The sequence below is a fragment of the Salvelinus alpinus genome, chromosome 37, assembly GCF_045679555.1.
Source record: "Salvelinus alpinus chromosome 37, SLU_Salpinus.1, whole genome shotgun sequence".
Taxonomy (NCBI): Eukaryota; Metazoa; Chordata; class Actinopteri; order Salmoniformes; family Salmonidae; genus Salvelinus; species Salvelinus alpinus.
In genome coordinates this window covers 15,476,110-15,492,527 of record NC_092122.1, presented here as the reverse complement: position 1 = coordinate 15,492,527, position 16,418 = coordinate 15,476,110, and the positions used below count along the sequence as shown (strand labels likewise).

Sequence of the window (16,418 nt, the reverse complement as noted above, 5' to 3'; positions counted from 1 at the left end):
TTGATTCAACCAGTTTATGCCCAGTGGGACAATTTTTCTATAACTTGATTGGTTGGTTAGTTACAGGTCAGAGGTGAAAGCGAGGCAGGACGTGAAACCGGACATCCGGCAGCCTCCATTCACAGACTACAGACAGCCCCCGTTGGACTACAGACACCCTCCTGTAGCAGACTACCGCCAGCCGCCCACCCTGGACTACAGACACCCTCCTCTGATGGACTACAGACAGCTGTCCACTGACCCCAGGCACTTCCCTATGCCTGTGCCCCACGACTACAGACAGATCCAGCCACAGATGCCACAGGTCTACCAGGTCAGATACTTTACTCATCAATACAATATTGACCTGTGATGTCTGAAAACGTAAATTTTACTTTTATTTTAAGCATGTAAAGCCGTCAAAAATGGGGCTCCCAGGTGTGGCGCAGTGGTCTAAAACACTGCATCTCAGTGCTGGAAGCGTCACTACAGACAACCTGTTTCGAATCCAGACTATCACAACCGGAAGTGATTGGGAATCTCATAGGGCGGCGCACAATTGGCCCGGCGTCGTCCGAGTTTGGCCGGTGTAGGCCGTCATTGTAAATAAGAATTTGTTCTTAACTGACTTGCCTAGTTAAATAAAGGTTCAAATAAAATAAATACATTCAACTGAAAGACATGGGCATTGACAAGCAAGAAACAGTAGTTCAGGTAGAGAGGTTAACGAGGAAAATGTGGTAATTCTAGCCTGGTTAAACCAGACTGAACGCTGCACTGAGTTAAACAATAGTGAGCTCAGCATTCAGTCTGGTTTAACCAGGCTATAGTAATACACATGGCCATTAGCTTTTGTGATGGTGACTGATGGCCTTCCCCTCCTCCCTGGTTCTTACTGTCTGTTGTCTGAATGTGTCCTGCTCCTTCCCCTCCTCCCTGGTTCTTACTGTCTGTTGTCTGAATGTGTCCTGCTCCTTCCCCTCCTCCCTGGTTCTTACTGCCTGTTGTCAGAATGTGTCCTGCTCCTCCCCCTCCTCCCTGGTTCTTACTGCCTGTTGTCTGAATGTGTCCTGCTCCTCCTCCTTCTCCCTAGTTCTTACTGCCTGTTGGCTGAATGTGTCCTCCTCCTTCCCCTCCTCCCTGGTTCTTACTGCCTGTTGTCTGAATGTGTCCTGCTCCTCCTCCTTCTCCCTGGTTCTTACTGACTGTTGTCTGAATGTGTCCTGTTCCTTCCCCTCCTCCCTGGTTCTTACTGCCTGTTGTCTGAATGTGTCCTGTTCCTTCCCCTCCTCCCTGGTTCTTACTGCCTGTTGTCTGAATGTGTCCTGTTCCTTCTCCTTCTCCCTGGTTCTTACTGCCTGTTGTCTGAATGGGTCCTGCTCCTCCTCCTCCTCCCTGGTTCTTACTGCCTGTTGTCTGAATGTGTCCTGTTTCTCCCCCTCCTCCCTGGTTCTTACTGCCTGTTGTCTGAATGTGTCCTGCTCCTTCCCCTCCTCCCTGGTTCTTACTGCCTGTTGTCTGAATGTGTCCTGCTCCTTCCTCTCCTCCCTGGTTCTTACTGCCTGTTGCCTGAATGTGTCCTGTTCCTTCCCCTCCTCCCTGGTTCTTACTGCCTGTTGTCTGAATGTGTCCTGCTCCTTCCCCTCCTCCCTGGTTCTTACTGTCTGTTGTCTGAATGTGTCCTGTGCCTTCCCCTCCTCCCTGGTTCTTACTGCCTGTTGTCTGAATGTGTCCTGCTCCTTCCCCTCCTCCCTGGTTCTTACTGTCTGTTGTCTGAATGTGTCCTGCTCCTCCCCCTCCTCCCTGGTTCTTACTGCCTGTTGGCTGAATGTATCCTGTTCCTTCCCCTCCTCCCTGGTTCTTACTGTCTGTTGTCTGAATGTGTCCTGCTCCTTCCCCTCCTCCCTGGTTCTTACTGTCTGTTGTCTGAATGTGTCCTGCTCCTCCCCCTCCTCCCTGGTTCTTACTGCCTGTTGGCTGAATGTATCCTGTTCCTTCCCCTCCTCCCTGGTTCTTACTGTCTGTTGTCTGAATGTGTCCTGCTCCTCCCCCTCCTCCCTGGTTCTTACTGCCTGTTGGCTGAATGTATCCTGTTCCTTCCCCTCCTCCCTGGTTCTTACTGTCTGTTGTCTGAATGTGTCCTACTCATTCCCCTCCTCCCTGGTTCTTACTGTCTGTTGTCTGAATGTGTCCTGCTCCTTTCCCTCCTCCCTGGTTCTTACTGCCTGTTGTCAGAATGTGTCCTGCTCCTTCCCCTCCTCCCTGGTTCTTACTGCCTGTTGTCTGAATGTGTCCTGCTCCTCCTCCTTCTCCCTGGTTCTTACTGACTGTTGTCTGAATGTGTCCTGTTCCTTCCCCTCCTCCCTGGTTCTTACTGCCTGTTGTCTGAATGTGTCCTGTTCCTTCCCCTCCTCCCTGGTTCTTACTGCCTGTTGTCTGAATGTGTCCTGTTCCTTCCCTCCTCCCTGGTTCTTACTGCCTGTTGTCTGAATGGGTCCTGCTCCTCCCCCTCCTCCCTGGTTCTTACTGCCTGTTGGCTGAATGTATCCTGTTCCTTCCCCTCCTCCCTGGTTCTTACTGCCTGTTGTCTGAATGGGTCCTGCTCCTCTTCCTCCTCCCTGGTTCTTACTGCCTGTTGTCTGAATGTGTCCTGTTCCTCCCCCTCCTCCCTGGTTCTTACTGCCTGTTGTCTGAATGTGACCTGTTCCTTCTCCTCCTCCCTGGTTCTTACTGCCTGTTGTCTGAATGTGTCCTGCTCCTTCCCCTCCTCCCTGGTTCTTACTGCCTGTTGTCTGAATGTGTCCTGTTCCTTCCCCTCCTCCCTGGTTCTTACTGCCTGTTGTCTGAATGTGTCCTGTTCCTTCCCCTCCTCCCTGGTTCTTACTGCCTGTTGTCTGAATGTGTCCTGCTCCTTCCCCTCCTCCCTGGTTCTTACTGTCTGTTGTCTGAATGTGTCCTGTTCCTTCCCCTCCTCCCTGGTTCTTACTGCCTGTTGTCTGAATGTGTCCTGCTCCTTTCCCTCCTCCCTGGTTCTTACTGCCTGTTGTCTGAATGTGTCCTGCTCCTTCCCCTCCTCCCTGGTTCTTACTGTCTGTTGTCTGAATGTGTCCTGCTCCTTCCCCTCCTCCCTGGTTCTTACTGCCTGTTGTCTGAATGTGTCCTGCTCCTTCCCTTCTTCCCTGGTTCTTACTGTCTGTTGTCTGAATGTGTCCTGCTCCTTCCTCTCCTCCCTCGTTCTTACTGCCTGTTGTTTGAATGTGTCCTGTTCCTTCTCCTCCTCCCTGGTTCTTACTGCCTGTTGTCTGAATGTGTCCTGCTCCTTCCTCTCCTCCCTCGTTCTTACTGCCTGTTGTCTGAATGTGTCCTGTTCCTTCTCCTCCTCCCTGGTTCTTACTGCCTGTTGTCTGAATGTGTCCTGCTCCTTCCTCTCCTCCCTCGTTCTTACTGCCTGTTGTCTGAATGTGTCCTGTTCCTTCTCCTCCTCCCTGGTTCTTACTGCCTGTTGTCTGAATGTGTCCTGTTCCTTCCCCTCGTCCCTGGTTCTTACTGCCTGTTGTCTGAATGTGTCCTGCTCCTTCCCCTCCTCCCTGGTTCTTACTGTCTGTTGTCTGAATGTGTCCTGTTCCTTCCCCTCCTCCCTGGTTCTTACTGCCTGTTGTCTGAATGTGTCCTGCTCCTTCCCCTCCTCCCTGGTTCTTACTGTCTGTTGTCTGAATGTGTCCTGCTCCGCCCCCTCCTCCCTGGTTCTTACTGCCTGTTGGCTGAATGTGTCCTGTTCCTTCCCCTCCTCCCTGGTTCTTACTGCCTGTTGTCTGAATGGGTCCTGCTCCTCCTCCTCCTCCCTGGTTCTTACTGCCTGTTGTCTGAATGTGTCCTGTTCCTCCCCCTCCTCCCTGGTTCTTACTGCCTGTTGTCTGAATGTGTCCTGTTCCTTCCCCTCCTCCCTGGTTCTTACTGTCTGTTGTCTGAATGTGTCCTGTTCCTTCCCCTCCTCCCTGGTTCTTACTGCCTGTTGTCTGAATGTGTCCTGCTCCTTCCCCTCCTCCCTGGTTCTTACTGCCTGTTGTCTGAATGTGTCCTGCTCCTTCCCCTCCTCCCTGGTTCTTACTGCCTGTTGTCTGAATGTGTCCTGCTCCTTCCCCTCCTCCCTGGTTCTTACTGTCTGTTGTCTGAATGTGTCCTGCTCCTTCCCCTCCTCCCTGGTTCTTACTGCCTGTTGTCTGAATGTGTCCTGCTCCTTCCCTTCCTCCCTGGTTCTTACTGTCTGTTGTCTGAATGTGTCCTGCTCCTTCCTCTCCTCCCTCGTTCTTACTGCCTGTTGTCTGAATGTGTCCTGTTCCTTCTCCTCCTCCCTTGTTCTTACTGCCTGTTGTCTGAATGTGTCCTGCTCCTTCCTCTCCTCCCTCGTTCTTACTGCCTGTTGTCTGAATGTGTCCTGTTCCTTCTCCTCCTCCCTGGTTCTTACTGCCTGTTGTCTGAATGTGTCCTGCTCCTTCCCTTCCTCCCTCGTTCTTACTGCCTGTTGTCTGAATGTGTCCTGTTCCTTCTCCTCCTCCCTCGTTCTTACTGCCTGTTGTCTGAATGTGTCCTTCTCCTTCCTCTCCTCCCTCGTTCTTACTGCCTGTTGTCTGAATGTGTCCTGCTCCTTCTCCAGGACTTTGACTTCTTCACCGTGGAGCTGGAGAAGAGTATGAAGGGGTTTGGCTTCAGTATCCGTGGAGGGAGGGAGTACAAGATGGACCTGTTTGTCCTGCGACTGGCTGAGGACGGACCCGCCATCCGCAACGGGAGGATGAGGGTAGGCTGATGACGATGTCACATCCTGCGCTGAACTAACACTTCCCCTCAACATACTTACAGTAGCTTCTCTCCCAATGCTGGTTTAGTGGGATATTAATAATAATTCTTTGCTAGTTTTAATTGTCTGATGATTATCTTGGCAGCAAATTTCCATTTTAAGCCCTGTAAGAAAATAATCTGCTAATGCAGTGTGGCTGAGTGTGTGAAGGATTTGGGATGTTTTGACACCTGCTGGGTTGGTGGGTTTACTGGCAGCAGAAACATTTCTCTAGTCTAGTCAATAATGCATTAGGTACTATGAACATTCAGATGAATAATTAAAGGGTAGCTGCTTTTACCATTAATAGTTTTCACGATGGTCCGTTTCGTAATGTTCTCTTCAGGGACAGAGGGTACTATCTGCCGGTCACCGTCTGTTTAACAACAAAAAAGAAGACAATTATTTTCTAAATTGAAGTTCAAATGTAGTACTCTTTGTAAAAAGATGCAGAGCGTACCAAGCTTTTAGTTCCCCAAGTTCACGCCTTCCTTCCATCACCTCTGTGAAAGTATGAGTCACTCTCTCTCAACAGCTGTATATGTTCTTGTAGCCTGCTATGTTCATCCAGAGTGATGACCACTTTATGGCGCAAAAAATACAGAAATCTCACTTTACTTTTCTGATATCAAAGAGTATATTACAAGTCTGTCATTGCAGTTTTTCTATATCTCCTAAAGTATCTTGATCGTCTCCTACCCGTCACACTTTTCTCTCTGCCCAATCTCCCTAGTGTGGGCCAATAGCGTTCATTATCTGTAATGAACCTGTCAGAGATAATGTGTGTAAAACACCCCGTAGGGATATTACTTCCACTCCACCACAGCGAGGTAAATGCAGCTCGGCGGGCCCAGGCCCAAACCCAGGCCCAAACCCATCGACAGGGGATGAGGGATAGCTAGCGGTCCTCGTCTCTCTCTTCAACGCCCAGGCCGGTATCGTGATTTATCCTTCAGTAATCACAGTTTTAAAGGCCCACTCAAACTCTGCAGTCCGCCACACACAGGCCCAGTTTGAAGAAGAATGGTCAGGGGGGAAAGGTAGGATCATCTAACACCGCTGTTGAAATGAACTGGGATGGGCCGGCTGGCTATATAGTATACTACTTTTTACATGACCAAGGAATAAGGCTCAGGCTCTGGTCAAAAGTGCACTATATAGGCAATAGGGTGCTGTTTCAGACACAGAGAGACAATCCAAGGATAACCATGCTTCATCTGGAGCCTGGAGGTCATACTACTGCTGTTGGCTTGGTGTTCAATTCTCCCATCCACACCCAGTCACTTCCTATCCATTTAAAGGGGAATGACTCAGGCCGGCCTCAGCCATTCACTAACTGTCAGAAGGTGTAGATGGACGGGCTGCCCAGCTCCACTCAGATCAGCCTAATAACACTTAATGACTCCCCTTCTCTCTCTCTGTTGCCGGGCGGATTCTCTCTCCTCAGCTTTCAAATTACTTCCACTATTAGCCTAAGAACTTTTCCATTTGTTACAGTAATTGGTTTATACATTTGGCGCCGCAGCACGTGGTCTCCTACACTATTAGTTAAGAGGGCACTGGTCCCATTCCCAAGTGAAGGAAGTGAGTTAGTGAGATCCTTCAGGGGATATGCCTGTAGAATTGGCCTCCGACCTTGATGTTGTAGTCATAGAGAGGTCACAACCTTTTCACTGTAGTGCTGGAAGGGAGGTGTAGTCTACTTAGTTAAATGAATAGGTTACTACCAGGTCTTCAGCTGCTATTGTCCTGGGTCATGTTCATTAGGAATACGTTTTGCAACGGAAAACGTAAACAACTGTTTCTTATTGGACGGATTCAGGAACAACCTCCCTGTTTCAGTCCATATTCTTCCGTTTGGTACGTAATGAACAACGCCCAGGACATTGGTATTCAGGAGGGTATCCTCTTTAGTCTCGGCCCCCCTGCAGGGAAGAGTCCATAATTCAATCTAAATGACATTATAAAAACGGGCTGCAGGAATTAATGGCAACTGACACCACATTCATGAGTGCTAATTCTGATTAGCGCTTTACACTGGCCGCTCTGATCCCACTGCACCACTATGATTTATAGATCCACATTGATCCTAATAAATTGTGATCCACAATAAATTTGCCTCATTAATTTTGTGCTTTAATACGTAGTGTGTGTGCTTATCTCAGAGGCCTGCCAAGAAATAATTGCGTTGGTGGTTGCGGCAGTGTGTGCCAGCGTTCTTCCATAATTTGTTCATCTAATCAGGGAATTGGTGTGAACTTATCACGCAATGTAACGCATGTATATAACACAAGGTGCTCAGTGGGTTGGTGATTTAGAGGTTACTGTCACAGTGGTCTATTGTCTATTTATTGTCTGTGCAGTATCTGCATGGCAACAGGATTTCATGCACATACACACACAAACAGCGGGGACACACACACTCTATCTATCTATCTACAGTATTGCTCTCTCTCTCTCTCTCTCTCTCTCTCTCTCTCTCTCTCTCTCTCTCTCTCTCTCTCTCACTGTGTTGTCTCTCCTTCTCTCCAGGTAGGGGACCAGATCATTGAGGTCAATGGGGACACCACCAGGGACATGACCCATGCCCGGGCCATCGAGCTCATCAAGTCAGGGGGCCGGCGGGTGCGTCTGCTCCTGAAGAGAGGCACAGGGCAGGTCCCAGAGTATGGTGGGTTTTCCCTTCTGTCCCTCTAACTCTGTGTTTACCCCTCCCCAGGCCAAGGCTAATCCAGCTGTAACACACTCAAATCCACCTGCTTACCTTCTAATCTCATCTGATTCCAGTAACACTATAATCACATTTTAAAAGTCACACACACACACTTCTAAAATGATTACGTCTATAGATTATTCTTTACTCGGGCGTCCCGAGTGGCACAGTGGTCTAAAGCACTGCATCGCAGTGTTGCGGAATCACTACTGCCTGGGATCAATCCCAGGCTGTGTCATTGCTGGCTGTGACTGGGAGTCCCATAGGGTGGGGCACAATTGGCCCAGGGTCGTCCGGGTTAGGGGAGGGTTTGGCCCAGCGTCGTCCAGGTTAGGGGAGGGTTTGGCCCAGCGTCGTCCGGGTTAGGGGAGGGTTTGGCCCAACGTCATCCGGGTTAGGGGAGGGTTTGGCTGGGGGGGCTTTACTTGGCTCTTCGCGCTCTAGCGACTCCTTGTGGCGGACCGGGCGCCTGCAGGTGAACTGTGTTTGCCCCAGCACATTGGCGAGGCTGACTTCCGGGTTAAGCGAGCGGGTGTTAAGATGCGCGGTTTGGTGGGTCATGTTTCGGAGGATGCATGACTCAACCTTCGCGTCTCCCAAGCCCGTTGGTGAGTTGCAGCGATGAGACAATTTCGCAATCACGAAATTGGGTAGAAAAAGGGGGTAAAAATGACAAAAAACATCAACTTTATAACTATAACTCTACTTATGTCTGGCATGCCTATCTTCTAATGTAGTTATATTTTCTTTACCCATAGCAATGTCTTTCTCTCTACTTAATACTTTAACACTGATAAACTTGTCTTTCTCTTGACTAACAATAGTGTAACTCTTCCTTTCAAGGCGTCTGGTTTAACCCTAATGATTGGTATAGGTTGTTACTCCCCTTTCCTTAGGAATGGTACCTTCCAGTCTCTCCATGTGCATGAAAAGTGACAAGCATGGCTCCCCCTATTTCTTCCTAATGGGCCACTCTAAAGACACGGTTTGTGACGATCTGCATGTTCCAGTCTAATTTTACTTGGTATCGTGGTTTGTGGTGTGTTTTTGTGTGCCCATGCCGTGTGTTGCAGCTGTGACTTCCTGGTCAGAACACACTGGCTCCTCCTCTCCACTTCAATCACAGTGACATCAACCTAGTTCCTCAGCTATTGGGGCTTTCAAGACAACTGGGGGGGGGGCGAGGTCAAATCATGATGTCACCGATCTTCAGGTCGGAAAATCTGAGTTTTATAAAGATGCTAGTTGTCTTGAACACACTTAAGTCTGAGTTGTCCAAGTTCCCACTTGTTTTGAACACACTTAAGTCTGAGTTGTCCAAGTTCCCACTTGTTTTGAACACACTTAAGTCTGAGTTGTCCAAGTTCCCACTTGTTTTGAATACACTTAAGTCTGAGATGTCCAAGTTCCCAGTTGTCTTGAACGTGGCATATGTCCACATGGTCATCAGGCCAGCCCAATGGAATTATTATACTGTATGTACACACAATAAATACATTTTACACATTTAGAAAGATCCATGAACCAACTTTTACAAAATGGCGATTCAAACTGACAGCCACTATCGTCTAGATAGATTAGTCAGAAATATATAGGCAGACTATTTCCTGTGATAAAATCCCACCGTGGTGCACGCTGAGCCTCCTAACAGACATTTATGTCCCCTGCACCTCAGGGAATGACAGCACCTAGCGGCCCACTTGGTAATAAATCCTGATGTGTCAGACTCTCCCATGGCCTCTGTAACGGAGAGTCACACTCCCGGCCTGTGGGTAGTGAGTTAGCGCTGAGGCTAGCACTGCACATGACTCTTCCACAGCCAGCCAAGGCCTCCACTGTGAAATACAGTCATCAGCACTTAGCTTTGGCAGGTGACCAGGGTCTTTAAACACAGGAAATAGTATTGTTTTTCTCCATCTTCGCTGCTAGGAGACTTCTGATTTCCTCTCCCAGTTTGGGACTCTCCCCGGCCATTTATGACAGAGATTTTTTGTTATCTATTTCTCTCTCTTTTTCTCTCTCCCTCCCTCTCTCTGTCTCGCTCCCCACCCCTCTCTCTCTCCCCCATCAGAAAGGGTTTTTCTATTACCTGCCCGAGGGTGACATAAAGCTGTGAAATACGCACCATGAGCCCATTACACTGTCAGCCAGAGGACGCCATATTAAATCACCAGCGTCACTTTTCATATCAACTATCAACCTGTGTGTTCTGGGCAGAGCAGTCACATAAAAGTGGAATAGCCATTTGTAACATGGATGTGGGGGATTGTGTGGATACGTAGATGTTTTACAGGCCTGGGTTTATCTGCATACTGAGAGGATGTAGTATTTATGGAGTTTGATGCACTGCTTCAGAGTATTTAACTACATTTTGCAAAGCGGCTCTGTATTTTCAGCTAGTTTATACAGTACTTTGGAAACGGAATTCAAAGCTTATAAAAACTGCATCCTGATGAAATAATGAAGTGGAATAAAAGACGGTTGCCACATTTACTACCACACAATATGATACTGTGTGTGTGCGCGTGCATGACGTTTGTGAGTATGTGGAAGTGTGCATGCTGTGTATTGTGTGGATGTATTAGTGCATGTGTACATTTGTCCCTCATACAGAGTACTAGAGTATGGAGGTTGTTTTAAGGTCGGATCCAGTCAGCTAGCTGGGCAGCAGGGCCCTCACCCCTTAGAACGAACAGAGCCGTATCCAAGGTGACAGCAGGTATTAGCTCATTACACATACTCCCTCCCACAATCCTATTGGGCCACACAGCCTCCTCGGGAGATGGGTCATCACTTCAATACACCAAGCAGTGGCTGATGGGTAGGGGAATGAGCTGGTGTGAAATGTCCAGGGTTTCAGAGTGCAACAGGCACCTGCATCGTCTGTGAGCCTGCTCACTGAGCTCTCTCCAATCACCAGACCTTCCTAGCTGGTCTGGGAGTCCATCTAGTCTGTAATGAGGCCTCATGGAGCTAGCCTAGCCTCCCTCTTTCCCCCTGCTAGTTAGACGATTGGCGCTAGCCTCCCTGGAGGATTCCCTGCCTGCCTGTTTGTAATGAATGATAACCCTGGGACTGCTAGCTCAGCGATGCAGAGAGAGAAGCTAACAGGCCTTGTGAGCTGCAGCAACCTCAGAAGAAGGTAGAGCCCTCTAGGTTTAGCCGCTACCGTGGTTACTCAGCCCAGAGCACCGGTGGGGAGTCTCGAACCCCCAGGTTCTCTCTCCCGAGCCAGGCTGAAGCACCGCCTGATTCAGCACATCATCCATTCCATTAAACCTGTTTTGTGATTTTTCTGCCTGCTTCTTAGAAGTTCTGAGGCTTTAAAGGGAGCTAGGGAACTGAGATGTATGCTGCCTAAAAGTGAACTTGCAGTGTGTGACTTATAGGAGTGAAGTGATATTTCACTTGCAGCCCATGCCACAAAGACTGGGTATGATTGTTGTGATTGCTACAATATGGCTGCTGTCATCCATGTAGACTAGAGGCGGGTTTCTTGGCTTGGTGTGTGTTGTTTGGATAAAGCTATAGATTCATAGATATATCTCTATAGGGCAACCTTCCACTTAAGTCAACTTTTCACTCAGTCTCCCATTGACATCCATGCATGACTAAGTAAATGGAAGGTAGGATTCGCCCCTGACTGTTAAGACTATCCTTTCCCATGTCTAACTGTGTGTTTGTGCCCCAGCAGACAGTACCTCCCCCTGGGATGCACGCCCTTCAGCCTCCCCAAGTCTGTCGGAAGTAGCCCTGCCCCCAGACACTCTGACCATGCCATCGCCCTCATCTCATCTGACCCCGCCCCAGCAGCCACCAGGCCCCGACCTGGCTCACCTGCCACCGCAGGAGGTCCCGTGGGAGTCGGCGGCGCAAGAGAGCAGGAGGGTGGATTGCTCCCAGAGCCCCCGGAAGGTCCCGACCGAGCCGCATAATCCGGATCAGACCGGCCATGGGAGGAGGGACCGAGACCAGCCTAGTGGGAGTGGTTGCAGTAGTGGGAGGGCCAAGCAGAAAGAAGGTGGCAGGTCCACCTGCAGAGGGAGTGGCCCCAAAGACGGAGGGCCGGTGGGGAGGGATGAGCAGCTACCTGGGGGAGGGGAGCCCAAAAGCTCCTCCAGGGGGAGGTCTAAGGAGAAGATAGCTGGGGAGAGCAGCAGCATGTCCCACGGAAAAAGAGAAACCACCCAGTCCCCGACGAAAAACTCCAAGCCCTCATACACAAACTCTAACGGGAACGGCGGCAGTGGTGGTACTCAGAGCGGCAGCAGCAGTCACCCAGACGTTAGTGTCGGGCATCAGGGGGAGCCGGCGCAGGAGAAGCCCAGGCCCAGAGAGGCAGAGAGGCGCCCTGGAGAGACCCGGCCCTGCCGCCCCACCAAGAGCACCAGCAGTGGCAACACGGCAGCAGGTAGGAAGGCCACCGTGTCCCCTGGGCCCTGGAAGATCCCCGGCTCTGACAAGCTGCCCAGCACCCTGCGCTCGGGCACGTCCACTGTGAGCAGATAACACCTTGGAGTATACCCATTACCAGACCCCCAGGCCGGGCTACACTAAGCCTGGCTAGCCCCTTCATTGGCTCCCCTCGCCCTGCCTCCACTCCCCCACCCTCTAGACCTCAGATGTAAAGGGGGGTTCCTCCATGCGTTTTTAGAGAACCATTTTTATTTATATTGTACTCTAAATTATTTTGAGAGATATTTTACACCGACCACCTTAAGAACTGGAAAGCATCCACTTAAAAATTCAAAACAAGAAGAAACCAAGCAGAATGTGTGTAGCGTGACTGGATCCTTGAGCAGTGTTAAGGGGTCCGAATACAGGAACTTCATTTGGAAGTGCTCAAATCCCCACAGCACTCCAGTCGAGGACGTACATGCAAATTGAACCACTCACCGATTGGTTGACTGTGACACTGCAGTTTTTTTTATACAATGGAGTCTATTTTATGAAAAGGAATGTTGAAGAGGGGTTGCCTGTTTGTGTATTTTGAAAAAAGAGAATGAAAACCAGAACTTGAAAAAGAGTATACGCATTAATGGAACTTTGCCTTAAATAAGAGACTGTGCGAGACTGAAGAAGCTATCCCGAGTAATCTATCAAATGGTATAGAAATAAATCTATTATATGATGAGTATTAATATGTGGGACATGTGATCATCTCTAATGCATACCTAGTTGGGCCAATGGTAGTTCTGAGACGCCTCATAAGCTAGGCGAGCGAAGGAACACAACACCATTTTTCAACACTCCATTATAACTCCACAGCCCAGCCTTGGATATTGCATTTCTAGTCTGTGTGGACCCATTCTACGAGACTGCAGTGGACTCTAAGGGCTGTTCGTGCTTGAGTAATCAACGGTTGGGTCACAGGAGAAACATTTCCCCCTCACTGTGCTTCGCGAACAAAGCAATTTGCTGAGGTTTGTCTGTTGGACACTGTGGAGAGAGTGAAGGCTCATGGGATATCGGGGCAGAGTGCCTTACGATCAGGGACCGACGGACAGAGAGGTCTGTTATGGACTTAAAGAACCTAGAACACTCTCTAGACTGATGTGATTCAATCCAGGCTGCTACCGTACAGTCAATACCAATGTCCCAATATTCATATACATCTGTGCCATGACGGACATTCATGTTTTTATATCTGATTGTTGAAATTTGTTCACTATATTTACAGACCCCACAGTATTTATTTGGTCAGAAATCATTAGCAGATCTTTCCATTTCCTTACAGATTGAAGTCAGTTCCACAACTTTTTGGTGTTCTGTTGGCATCTCATCGTCAGATATGGAAACGTCTAGGCAGAACATCTCTAACAGATGGTGTAATCAAGCTGTAGCTACACAGAATGACGTGTTTGGGGTGAAAATATGGCAAGTGTATGAAAGCAGGAAACTACACTAGTATTTCTGGTGGGGATCAGAGAGAGAGAGAAACATTGCCATTTGTCACGAGCTCATTCATCACAATGTGTCTAATGGTCTGTGGCTTCACTTAACGCTGTTCATTGACACAAGACATGAAACACTTTTATCTCCCAAAGACGCATATTTATACATTACAACTGACAACTGTCTGAATATTCATTTCCACATTTGTTTAGTCTCTAAGTGATGCCGTCTACATAGCCAGCTACGTTAATATACTGTATATATACACATTTCTCTCTACCAGATTGTGTTCCAATTAACTTAGGAACTCTAGACAGTGGAGGCTCTGTCAGTGGCCCTGTCTGCACTTTACTATTACCAGTTTACACACAGGTACACAGTTACACACACGCGTCCCTCAGAACCGCCTTGTCATCCGATGACTAAGGCAGAGTTTTTTGTTTTTTTAAACTCTCTCAAACCCTCTCTCTGGCCCTGGGACTCACAGAAGCTAATTCATCTGTCACTCTGATAACTATTATACTGTACATGGAGATGTGGAGAGACTACAATCATCTAGTCATTATGATCGTTGACAGACATAAGAATCATTCTTGGCGATAAAAGAAAAGTCATTAAGGAGCAATCCGAATGTGTCCCCTTTAGTTTCTGCAGACATCTGATTTTTGAGTGGTAATTTGCAGTGTCGAGCTAACAATCCAGCAAAGAGAGGACGACATTGGCAGAACAAAGCTGTCTCCCCCCCCCCCCGGGTGGAAGAAATGCAGTCAGTCTTTCAGAATAGGAATGATACGAGAGAAGTGAGTGATGCTCAGAGGCCGTTGGAATCTCTATTTACGAGAGGAAAATATATTTCTTTAAAGCACAAAGTGGTTCAGAGAATTGCCATGTAAATTGTGCTGGGGAACTGACCCTGAGTAGACAGGCGTCTGTGGCTCAGCCACTGTCTGGGCCTGTTTGAATACTTTAACAATGCATCCTTCCTCTCTTCCTTCTCTCTTTCCTAACGTCTTGTAAGAACAGTGGTTACTTCAAGTAAGTAGGCAGCAGGTAGCCTAGAGGTTCAGAGCGTTGGGCCTGTAACTGAAAGGTTGCTGGTTTGAATCACGAGCCGACTAGGTGGAACATCTGCCCATGTGCCCTTGAGCAAGGCACTTCACCATAATTGCTCCGGATAAGATCATCTGTTAAATGACAATAAAGACATATATAATAATGTAAAGCAGGTACATTCATGTTAAGTGTCACTGGTTACTTCAAGGATTCATTTGAACAGTGCCACTGTGTTCACTCCACACACAACCATTCCTAGTGTCTGGACAGTCCTGACTGTATACTGCACCTTCATCACTAAGCCTATCATGACTTCTGTGTAGACTAGAGACAAGGAAGAATGTCCTTCCTTCGTTGCACAGTTCGCCGCTTTTTCTCGTCAGAGCAGTCCCCCATTGAGGCAAATGTCAGTTATTTTCTATGGACAGATCAGAAGAGATAGGTTTATCTAAAACGGTGAGTGTGTTGAAGACTGACGCCACGTACAATACATGAACCCCCTGAGCCTACCTAATGCAGCAGGGTATCACTGTGTAGTGTTATTATTAGCCGTGTTATTGACCTTGTACAGGTGTGTTGCTATTATAAATATGACTCAATGTATTATTATGGATAGTCCCAGACTTTAAGTGAACGACCTATTTTTATGAAATGCAACACTATGGATATATTAACTTTTGCAGAAATCTTGTTTACCGTATGATATTTCTGAAATGCTGTCAAATAAAATCTTGACACGGTGTAAAGTATTCAATTAAGATTGATTTATGTCTGACCTCGGATGGCCTAATGTCAGGTGAACAGCTTGCCCCGGGTGTATTCATTAGTGCACACCGTAGTAAAACGTTTTGCAACAAAAACAAAGGTTTCTTATAGGACAAGTTCAGGTTAGTTCCTCCGTGTTTTTGGCTTGTTTGCTTCTGTTTTGTTCCAAGTGAAAACAACAACTTGCCCGGAGGTACTTACAGCAGGATCTCCCCTACCTTATGACCACATGATGGCAGTGCTGTGTAAGGAAAGAAGGCAAATCCCTGATTTCAAAATGACTATTGTACATTCTTGTTGTTTCCACTAGAGAGCATTGTAGACTCGTTTTTGGTTTTCTGCATCGTTTCGTAACATTTTTTTATATATAAATGCATAGGTTATTTAACCTAATTTTCTTATATATAAATGCATAGGTTATTTAACCTATATAACCTGTTCCAAATATTCCTCCTGCGATTTTAGGGATAAAATCTTGTGTTGAAAAACAGAGGGAATGGCCTTAGGTAGACTTTCCCTGTGAATAGTTAAAGTGATATAGCCTACTGTACACATATGATCACCAAACATGTACAGTACACAGCTCTCAACTCATGTGATCATAACTTTCTTTCCATAGAGCAAATCACTGCCCTGCCCTGAATGGTGATTCAAATCACTGCCCTGCCCTGAATGGTGATTCAAATCACTGCCCTGCCCTGAATGGTGGTTCAAATCACTGCCCTGCCCTGAATGGTGATTCAAATCACTGCCCTGCCCTGAATGGTGGTTCAAATCACTGCCCTGCTCTGAATGGTGATTCAAATCACTGCCCTGCCCTGAATGGTGGTTCAAATCACTGCCCTGCCCTGAATGGTGATTCAAATCACTGCCCTGCCCTGAATGGTGGTTCAAATCACTGCCCTGCTCTGAATGGTGGTTCAAATCACTGCCCTGCCCTGAATGGTGATTCAAATCACTGCCCTGCCCTGAATGGTGGTTCAAATCACTGCCCTGCCCTGAATGGTGGTTCAAATCACTGCCCTGCCCTGAATGGTGGTTCAAATCACTGCCCTGCCCTGAATGGTGGTTCAAATCACTGCCCTGCCCTGAATGGTGGTTCAAATCACTGCCCTGCCCTGAATGGTGATTCAAATCACTGCCCTGCTCTGAATGGTGATTCAAATCACTGCCCTG

The 16,418-nt window shown here is 48.0% G+C and overlaps 1 protein-coding gene across 9 annotated transcripts in view; it reads left to right on the top strand.

The window, feature by feature from the left end:
* Nucleotides 1-15,226, top strand: part of LOC139566028 (membrane-associated guanylate kinase, WW and PDZ domain-containing protein 2-like) — a 268,774-nt gene extending 253,548 nt beyond the window's left edge. For 5 of the 9 annotated variants that reach the window (XM_071386856.1, XM_071386859.1, XM_071386858.1 and 2 more), the window contains 4 exons: nucleotides 61-313; nucleotides 4,634-4,777; nucleotides 7,349-7,487; nucleotides 11,224-15,226. In XM_071386856.1, coding sequence (XP_071242957.1) covers nucleotides 61-313; nucleotides 4,634-4,777; nucleotides 7,349-7,487; nucleotides 11,224-12,038 — 1,351 coding nt within the window. In that variant the 3' untranslated portion in view covers nucleotides 12,039-15,226. Of the gene's footprint in view, nucleotides 1-60; nucleotides 314-4,633; nucleotides 4,778-7,348; nucleotides 7,488-8,403; nucleotides 8,515-11,223 lie in introns of all 9 variants that reach the window. The other 4 variants (XM_071386864.1, XM_071386862.1, XM_071386863.1 and 1 more) reach the window with 4 other exon arrangements.
* The last annotated feature ends 1,192 nt before the right edge of the window (nucleotides 15,227-16,418 follow it).